The sequence below is a fragment of the Acanthochromis polyacanthus genome, chromosome 14 (assembly GCF_021347895.1).
Source record: "Acanthochromis polyacanthus isolate Apoly-LR-REF ecotype Palm Island chromosome 14, KAUST_Apoly_ChrSc, whole genome shotgun sequence".
NCBI classification, from domain to species: domain Eukaryota; kingdom Metazoa; phylum Chordata; class Actinopteri; family Pomacentridae; genus Acanthochromis; species Acanthochromis polyacanthus.
This window is the reverse complement of record NC_067126.1, coordinates 17,339,134-17,348,844: the sequence shown is the minus strand read 5'-3', so window position 1 is coordinate 17,348,844 and position 9,711 is coordinate 17,339,134. Positions and strand designations below refer to the sequence as shown.

The 9,711-nt window shown below is 40.1% G+C and overlaps 1 protein-coding gene across 1 annotated transcript; it reads left to right on the top strand.

The window, feature by feature from the left end:
- Positions 1-253: 253 nt before the first annotated feature.
- nmi (N-myc (and STAT) interactor) lies at positions 254-9,062 on the top strand. Its single transcript, XM_051958977.1, has 10 exons — positions 254-354; positions 500-529; positions 633-698; positions 1,928-2,086; positions 2,179-2,295; positions 2,538-2,709; positions 3,551-3,657; positions 5,411-5,597; positions 7,536-7,639; positions 8,138-9,062. The coding sequence occupies exons 2-10, from the start codon at positions 503-505 to the stop codon at positions 8,339-8,341; spliced, it is 1,143 nt and encodes a 380-aa protein (XP_051814937.1). The 5' UTR covers positions 254-354; positions 500-502; the 3' UTR covers positions 8,342-9,062.
- The last annotated feature ends 649 nt before the right edge of the window (positions 9,063-9,711 follow it).

Below are 9,711 nucleotides of genomic sequence, written 5' to 3'. Positions count from 1 at the left end.
GATGTGTAAGCTGAGCCAACCATGCCTTTGATAGTTTATTGCCTATTATTGATGATTATGTAGCAGAAAATTGTAAAAGAGAAGTTTTATTTTTCCAAAAATCTGAAGCCCAAATGTCCTCCAATTCTGGATGAATGACCCACATAATATATACCCTTTTTAAAACCCTTTTAATTTAGAAGGGGGGGTAATACCTCAGTGCTCACATATACAACGTACAGAGAGGAATTTACTGTGAAAAATATTATGCAGTTGTGGCTTCCTTGGTCTTCCATACACGAGTAAACGTCACGCTGGCTTTTACTTTCGATTTTGGACGCTGTGGTAAAGAGACAGCTGGTTTGTGCGTTCTGGGTAAGTCTTTCTTATCACCTTCCACTCAAAACAAAACAAAACAAAACAAAAACACTATTGATTACTAGCATCGTACCGTTCGCATTGGGTGTACTGAACGAATTTTATTGTTAACACTTCACCAAGTTTTGCTTTCGTCGGTTAGGACATGGCTGACATCTCCGTAAAAGATAAGGTAACGATTATTCAGTTGTTTAAGCAATGTACGTTACCAAGATCACCGGTACAGGACAAGCTGGCGATTAGTAAGAACAACTAAAGGTGTTTCTATGTATCAGATGGACGGTGATATGACGGAAGAACGTCAGCTTGAGGAGGCCAAGAAAGAGCTGGAGACATGGAAGGTAAGAGGCCAAGTCAACACTGTTTTCTGAAAATCTACTGCGCAATCAGTGGATGTTGTGTCAAAATTGTGTCTGTGTACACACACACACACACACACACACACACACACACACACACACATACATACATACATACATACATACATATATCTATATCTATATCTATATATATATATATATATATATATATATATAACATTTCTGTCAACTTCTTTTTTTACTGATATGGAGTATATTCCTGATTGAGTGTATTCTGCATTGCATATCTGCACTATAATGTCATGTATTGCAATGTTTGGTTGCTTACAAGTATTGACTTACTGTATTGTCTTTGGATTGATTTTTGACCACTTTTCATTCGTTTATAGTTCTTGTAACTTTAAGCCATGTTTTCTTGCTGCATGGGTTCCAACCATAATACATCCTCAGCCTTTACTGAAAAGCCTTTGAAACATCCTTCACGAAGCCAGAACATGGCTTTAAGTAACAAGAACTACCGGAGCTCCCGGACTAATTAGAACAGAGTGTGACAGTCAGCCAGTGGATTGCAAACACAACAGTGACTTCTGTTATATTGTCCTGACAATCAGCTTTAATTAGAGAATGCAGATTTTAGATCAGGCCAACAAGGTAGCTGCTTTTAGACTGAATTCATAAAGTTCAAAGATGCTAACTCACCTGCACATTCAAACGCAGACCTAAAACTATCAGTTGTACTGTCATTTTTGATTACACAACATTTGAAGACAGCTGGATAAAGACTGTGATGAGAGAAAGAGAGGGAGAACCAGTTTATGTCAGCATGTGACAATTATGTCAGTCACGTCCAGCAGGTTGGACAGCATTCCAGTGCCAAGCCCTAAAAAGAGTCCTAAGCTAATTGCTCCAGATATTTCGGATCCTATCCTGTTTAGTAGGACAGTAAATTTGATAAGGACTACAAGTCTGACTTTACTCATTTCTAATAGTAAATATTCATGCAGATAGTTTTGTTTTTATTTGTCCAACAACCATCATGTTGAGATCTTTGTCATGTAGATCGCTTCAACAACACAGTCAACTTAGACAGAATGGAATTTGTGACATTCACGGCATGACCAAACAGCAACTAATCAATGTGCTAATCGGCTGTCATCATTAGGAACTCAGTCTACTTTCTTCTTTTAAATTGGTCTCTTTGCAAACTGTTTTATTTGTTGTATTCTGTCTGAACTCCTCCTGTTTTTAAGAACAAGGTAGAAAAAGCTGATGATACGAAATCCAAGCTGCTATTGGAAAAACTGGAAGAAGATGACATCAAGTTGAAAGCCCAGCAGGAAATGTTGGCTTGTGTGAATAAACAAGATGAGTGCCAGAAGGCTTTCACTCAAAGCATGAGCAAAGTGAAGGTACACTTATTTAATTGCTGTAACATCTACAGGCCACTGTGAAAAATTGAGATGCAATAATTTTCATTTGTTCATTGTGTTCTTTTATGTAGGATGAATTTCTGAAGCTTGCTAAACGCAAACAGGATTTACTGGAGAAACTAAGGAGAGTCCAAGCTGAATTGGATGGTAAGAGGGCTGACTGCACCAAACTGAGGCAGAAATTCAAGGTGAGAATGAAAATAGGCCTGTCCACCAGCTCAGATTGTTCCTTCCCAAATAAACCTGTCTCTGAGTCCAATTCAGTGTGTTAAATTCAACACAATGACACCCAGTATGGCATACTTTAAATGCCTGATAAGTATACACTGATATATCAAACAACAAAACTATCACAATTATAAATATGCAACATAGAATTTGTAATGTTACTGATAATGGACTGTAACTCTGTATCCCCCCACTTGTCCAGATCTATGCTCAGATTCCAGACACAGAGGTGAAGTTCATAGCCTGTCATGAAGAAACCGGAGACGAGAGAGATGGCGATCCTCAGCTAGTCAGAGGAGTGTTTACTGTCAGTCAGAGAGCTGCCACGCTTCTGCAGGGAGGACAGGCACTCATCACCTTTGAAGAGGAGAACGGTACACATGACTTCATCTACTGTCCTCAGAGATATACTGTGAACGTAGTTTGGCATCTTTCTTGCAATTGAAAGTCAGTAAAACCAAAAAAGGTTAAACAGCTCATGTCTGTGGCTGACTGGCTATGTCAGTGAGGCATGCTGTGATAGCACTAAACTGTGATTTACTAATAAAGAATTATGCCCAAAGTTAGAATGAATGGCTTTATCAGGTTTAATACATTATTTAGTGAAGTATTATACATCAAATACAGAACTTGAGAGGGATATTGGTTGATTTTGGAAAAACATTCCAACTATTTCCACTGCAGTGAAGCACATCACCTACAATTGAACTTTAGATTCCATTTATTTGTTCAGCTCCTGGTTAAAAGCCAGTGAACACTATCAGTCACTGGAATAAGTACCATTGAGCCAGGCTCAGGACAGTTTGAGATCTCAGCTTATGCTACATGACTGAAGTGCACGTGTGACTCCTGCATGTTAAACACAAAATTATTGTTCAAGTAAGTGGCCTGAATGCTAAGCCAATAACAGTCTTCATTATCTTTGAAAGAACCCAACATAGCATCCTCCAGTGTAATTGTTTAGTGGATTTTGGTTGATGTGGCTATTCAGCCTGCAGGGGACACTGCTGTGTTTGTCAGTGCTAGTGCCAAAATGATGCAGCAGCCCATGCAGCAGTGGCAAACCCTGACATACTGTCCCTCTCTGTAATCAGAGTCAGTGTGGTAAAGTGAACTTCAGCGTCATTCGATTGTACAACAAGCAGTGCATAGCAGCATTAAACGGAATTCCACATGCAGCTGATATACATGTCTGTCATGTTCTTGGTCCTGCAGTTGCCTCTCAGATTCTGAAGATGGCCAAGTGCTCTGTGTCCTGTGAGACCTCCATTTTGGATGTGAAACCAAGAAGAATCACCATGGATCCTGCTGTAAAGTTTGAGGTACATTATCAAATAATCATGGTGCTTTTTTCCTTTCAGGACATGACAGCTGTTAATTTTATCAACCAACCAATGATGAGTCTTCACCAGTGATCTGCAGCAAAAGTTGCCAAGACTCCCAAATATCTCTTGTTGAACAAGTTTAACAGTTAGACCTGTTACAAAGAGCTTCATACAGTTATTAATATGTGTCAGTAATGTTATCTGGCATTACTGGTTCTTGTTAAACAGATCAATGACCTCAATTCATTACAATGAGAAGATGTGTCAAAAAAAAACAGTTAGGAAACTGTGAATGTGCAGGCAGCAGGCAACATTTATAAAAAGGTAAGCTAATGCTAATCCAAAGTCAGTGTTTGATCAGCACAATACGACATGGTCATGTGAAGATTACTTTCAGTTAGATGTTGTTAATGTTGCGGTCAGGAGTCAGCTCCAGGATTATATGGGAGCTCCATCCCACATTAATCCTGGACCTGAGTACTACACAGGGAAACAAACAAAACATGATTGAAAGAATTAATAACTGATCAGTGAAAATGTATGTTACATTTCTGTTTATGTGCATTTTCATTTGCCCATGATGCTGTTATCAATGACTTCATTACCGAAGGAAAGAACAACTAATCCCTCTAAATCTGTAATACAGAATTTTTTTGATTTCACTGGTGATTTAGTGGGCTGCACAGTGGGGTAGTGGTTAGCACTTTCGTCTTGGAGCCAGAAGATCCCTGGTTCGCGTCCCGGCTTTCCCGGGATCTTTCTGCATGGAGTTTGCATGTTCTCCCTGTGCATGCGTGGGTTTTCTCCGGGTACTCCGGCTTCCTCCCACAGTCCAAAAATATGCTGAGGTTATTTGATTATTCTAAATTGCCCGTAGGTGTGAATGTGAGAGTGATTGTTTGTCTGTATATGTAGCCCTGCCACAGACTGGCGACCTGTCCAGGGTGTCCCCTGCCTTCACCCGAGTCAGCTGGGATAGACTCCAGTGCCCCTGCGACCCTAGTGAGGATTAAGCGGTGTATAGAGAATGGATGGATGGTGATTTAGTATATTTCCTGAATTTTAGTTGCTTCCATCCGGTCTATTTTGTTCATTCTACTTTGAAATCTGTTTACTATTTAATAGTGTGGGTTAAACACTGTTTAAACAGTTACAAACACTGTTCTTATTATGAGCTCAATATTTTAATATTTAGTTAACCACGCCTGACGTGTACGTCAGTGGGGTTACTGCATTCGCTTCGGTATCTGGCTGGCTGGGTAAGTATGTATGTGTGTATGTCCGTTCACATATCTCTGCAAGTGCTGAAGTCAGGATAATCAAACTTGGCACTGAAGATCGGTCTAAGGTCCCCTGCTCGGTTGTGGACTTAGAGGTCAGCGTATCAAGGTCAAGGTCACAGGGGTCACTTAGCACATTTCTGTTGAATGATAGGGCCATTGGGCGTGGTTCTGCCATCTACTGAGGGCTCGTCTAGTTAAATCTATTTTTCATTTTCTGGCAGGATATTTAGAGTTTTTTTTTTTTAATTCTCAGAGTACAGCAACCACCAAATCTGTGAAAACCAGCACATCATATTTGCTTTCATTCACCAACACTCTGACAGAATTGATTCTGTACTGATATACAGAAAAATACATTTTCATTAATACGTCCAGTCCGTTCACAGTGTATTGTGAGTACAACCTCTGTGTCCTTTCTGTGCTCTCCTTTAATCAGTATGTATCAATTTATGTTCTCATCGATCTAGATTCACCTTGATGTTTCCAGAAAGGGATTGAAGGTTTCCAACATCCCACCTTCCATGCCAGAGGAGAGAATGAAGGACCGACTTGAGATGAGTTTCTCCAGGCCCAGCAGAGGAGGAGGAGAGGTGGAAAGAGTGGAATATGATCAGAACTCTGCAACTGGACACATTACATTTCTCCACCCTGGAGGTACATCTCTCTTTGCCACATTTATTAAGGCCTAGTTTGTACATACACAGGTGTTTTTCAGGAGTTTTCCGCCTTCCTTTGTTCTTGAAATAAACAGTTTACGTCTCCATCCACATAAACACTGAGCTCTGTCGAGAGCTAACCAAAACCAAATCAGAAGGCTCAGAGGGCTACCAGATTGAAACAATGGAAAGAACAAAAGCTGAGCTAGCACTGAGGAAGTGAGCTATCAGAACACTGGGCTATAGACTAGACAAACTTAGCTGGCAGACTGGGCTTGGGTACAGGCAGTCTGCAGTCTGTGAGGGAGTTGTCGGCGTGTGTGCGGAGGGTAGAATCCAGTGGAGACATATGGTGGCTGAAGCAAGCAAGAGATCTGAATGGCTTGTTCCAAGTGAGTAATTTAAGTAGTGTTGCAGCTGTACAGGCTCCAAGTGATCAGAGCAGATGAGGCATGGGACCAGTCGAGGCACTAAGACAGAGCAGACAGAAGTTAGAACCAGGTACATGAGCATAGATAAGAAAAGCTGAAACCTGGCCTGTGCTGAATTGACTAGAATCTGAATACTAGTCATATCTGGTGTTGTTTGATGGTCAGAGTCAGGATTTCATGGTGTGCTGACTGAAGTTGATGAGCTACCCCCTTACATAGGTGTCCTTATTCCTTATGTTCATACTGCCTTTCAGTCTCAGTGGGTAGAGTTTAACTCTGGTGTGGGAGTCTCCAGCAATCTTCATGAAATTCCACAATAGCATAATTTTCCCAAAATATATATGTTTGTTAAGTACAAATCAAAATGAAAATACAATAATTCAATTTATATTTTCATTTTCACATATTATTATGGGTGTTCTATGACCACATTAAAATGAGAATGAAAAGGCCAAGTGATGTTGAATTTTAAAAGATGAAACCTAATGTGGACAGTATTGAAATGCAATTATCCCACAATCTATGCATTGATTTCTTAGAATTTATTTTAGGAGTTTTAAACACAGATGGTCCATCAGCAAGGCAACTATTACAGACAGGGAGCAGACAAAAATGCAAGAATCAGAGAGAGTCCAAAAAATGTACAATGCATCAAAAATTAGGAATAGGCTGTGGTGATACATAAAGATCCATAAAAATAACAAAAGGAATGACTGGAATACTTAACTGTAGAGAGTACAAGGACAATCAGGAAAGTGGGACAGGATTTGCTGAGTGTATACACCAATCAGCCACAACATTATGGCTACTGACAAGTGAAGTGAATGATGTTGATCATACTGGTACAGTGTGGTGTTCTGGAAAACCTTGGATTTTGGCATCCATGTTGATGAGACTTAGACACCCAAATAAACATTGTCGCAGAGTAAGTAGACTCCTTCATGCAAATGGAAATCCTAAATGTCACTTTCCTACACCTGCAGGACAATACACCCCATCACATCGCAAACACATCAAACACTCTGGAACATCTTGGGTAACATGACAGTCACCCAAGATGTTGATTTGACCTCCAAACATCCTAGATCACATTTTGACTCAGCATCAACAGGATGCAGTAGAACAAGTTTTATTTACAGAGGCCCAGCTGCACAACCCAGAGCACCCAAAGGGTCCACTGCCAAAGTCCTGGTCCCAGATCCACAGACACCCTGAGAGATCCTCTGATCCAGGACCAATGGTTCAGAGCATTTTTGATGCCATAAAGGGGAACACAATACTAGGCAGGTGGTCATAATGTCATGCCTGATCGGTGTATACACTGAGGTAAGTCAGTGACTGATTGAACTCAGGTGATACATGAAACTGGCAGGAAACTAAATTACTCTGCAAAATTAGACAGCAAGTGATTACTCACTCCAGACAGGCCGCCACAGCAGTAGTATGTCAGTATGTATTGATGCTACAATGTGTGTGTATTTTTGTGTGTCTTTGCATGTGTGTAGTTGCACAGAGCCTGACCCTGAGAGGAAGGTACCGTGTCGATCTGGATACCGAAGTGAACGTTCAGGTTGGACCCGTATACGACTACCATCTGCGCAAGTTTCAGGTTAGATATAGTTCTGAGACTGGTTAAAGGTACTATCCATTGTTTGTGCAACATCTATACTCCAAACGGAATTCATGGTCTGTAGTCAATGGGAAGAATATATTCCCTTCATGCACATTACATGATGCAAACCGAGCTCAGCAGTTACTCACCTTTGAACCTTCAGCAAACCAGTATATTTGTTATTAGTGAAAGTCACAAGACAAAACGTACAGCACTATACACATACAGTTATTGACTACCACAGTTATTTATCTTGATTTCTTTTAGTGTTTCTTAAAGCCAGAAAGTTGCCATTTTAAATGACTTTAGTTTGTTCAGGCCCCTCTCTCTTTGAGCTGAACTTCGAACTAAAACCAAAGGACACCTTGATTGCATACCACTGAATTTTTGAGCTCAGTTTCCTGTCATTTTTTCAATATGACTCTGAAGATGAGACAAGTTGTCCAACACTGTGCAGAGTAACATTGAGGCTGATTTTTTTGGGGTTGATTTCAGACTTTTTGTGGCTGTCCTAAGAGAACCATCATGCTAGTTGACATTGAGGACATGGTGGAGGAGGAGGACCTGCAGGACCACCTGGAGATCCATTTTCAGAAGCCCAGCAACAGTGGTGGTGAGATAGAGACCCTCAAGTACATCCAGAAGGGGAAGGCTCTGCAAGCCTTTTTCTGTGATGACACAGCAGAGATAGACAACTGAATTTAACCAGCAGGAGTCCACAGCTTGTACTTGTAAGAAAAGTAAGAAGAGCTCTACTCTATCCCACCATGATTTTAAAAATAGAAAAATATATTTTTCTGATTCAAAGATTCATTTTTGTGTTGTCATGGCCAAATTGAAGAGAAATTTGTTTTTGGAAATATTTTTTGCTGTCTGAGAGTTCAGTTTAAGTAGATGTTATCTGTGTTCTGTGAGAGTATAAATTACATTTTTTGTTTTCAGATTACATAGTGAGGGGTGTTTGGATGGTGTCAAATAGTAAATTAAAGGCCCTCTGTTCAACACTTAACCACTGACCTGTATATTTTACACAACTAGTCCTGAGACATACAGTAAATATAACTGTGTATATTTTAACACCTGGAAAATGTCATATGTTGAGCCCCAGTCCTTTTATTAACGCATAGTTTCACAAACTCACATTAAGCTGGCGTCACCTTTTTTTATTCAGCAGAAATAAAATGGTTCTATTACTCTCAGTTCAAAAAGCAGATGGCTACTTATTTGTGTGCTTCTTATTTACATGACTTAAATGCTCATAGATCAGTATGGGTTAAATACTACTGTGCGATCTGTACACCCTCTAGCTCTGTTGAATTCTAACACGATCCTGAGTCAATAATATACAGTTTGAACTGTAACTGTTGGAAATCTTTTCTTGTGCACTTGCTCTTAATAAAATACCTGAAAGTTGAATCGATCACAGGAGGTGTGTTTTAATGAATGAGAGTGGATGCCATGGCAGTAAACTGTGTATTCAGTTGCTTCGAAAAATATTGAGACCCAGTCACTTTATGCCCACTTTAATATTATATTCAACAATAGACAAAATTTGCACATGCACACGGAACAGTTTGAGATCAATGTGTGATTTTGGTTTAAAGGTCCAGAATAGAATAAACACCCCATCTCCAGCATGAATGTAATGATTTGAATCTGAATCTCAGAATATTTGGAGTGGTCTGTGTATTCAGTAATACAAGGTAAAGTTGGGGTGAAACACTTGAAAATGCAATAGCTGGAGGCGCACAAATGGTACATCAGATTCTATTTTATGAGACTCCAAGCATATGGTTTTAGAGGTTGATGGCAAAAGAGAACTAGATGAGCCCTCAGTAGAGGGCAGAACCACGCCCTCTGCTGGCGAAAACCCTGTCCTCCCTATACAACTGATGCAATATGTATCAATTTTGATCATTGTATGTATCTCCCTCCCTACTTGATCTGCTGACCTGTAACTCCACAACTGAGCAGGGGACCTTAAACTGATCTTCAGTGCCAAGTGTGATTATCCTGACTTCAGCGGTTGCAGAGATATCGGACCATACATACATACATACATACTTACC

Coding starts and splice junctions, on each gene's coding strand:
- nmi (XM_051958977.1), top strand. CDS start 503: ATGGCTGACATCTCCGTAAAAGATAAG. Junction 2,087..2,178: donor AAAGCATGAGCAAAGTGAAG/GTACACTTATTT, acceptor TCTTTTATGTAG/GATGAATTTCTGAAGCTTGC. Junction 5,598..7,535: donor TACATTTCTCCACCCTGGAG/GTACATCTCTCT, acceptor GCATGTGTGTAG/TTGCACAGAGCCTGACCCTG.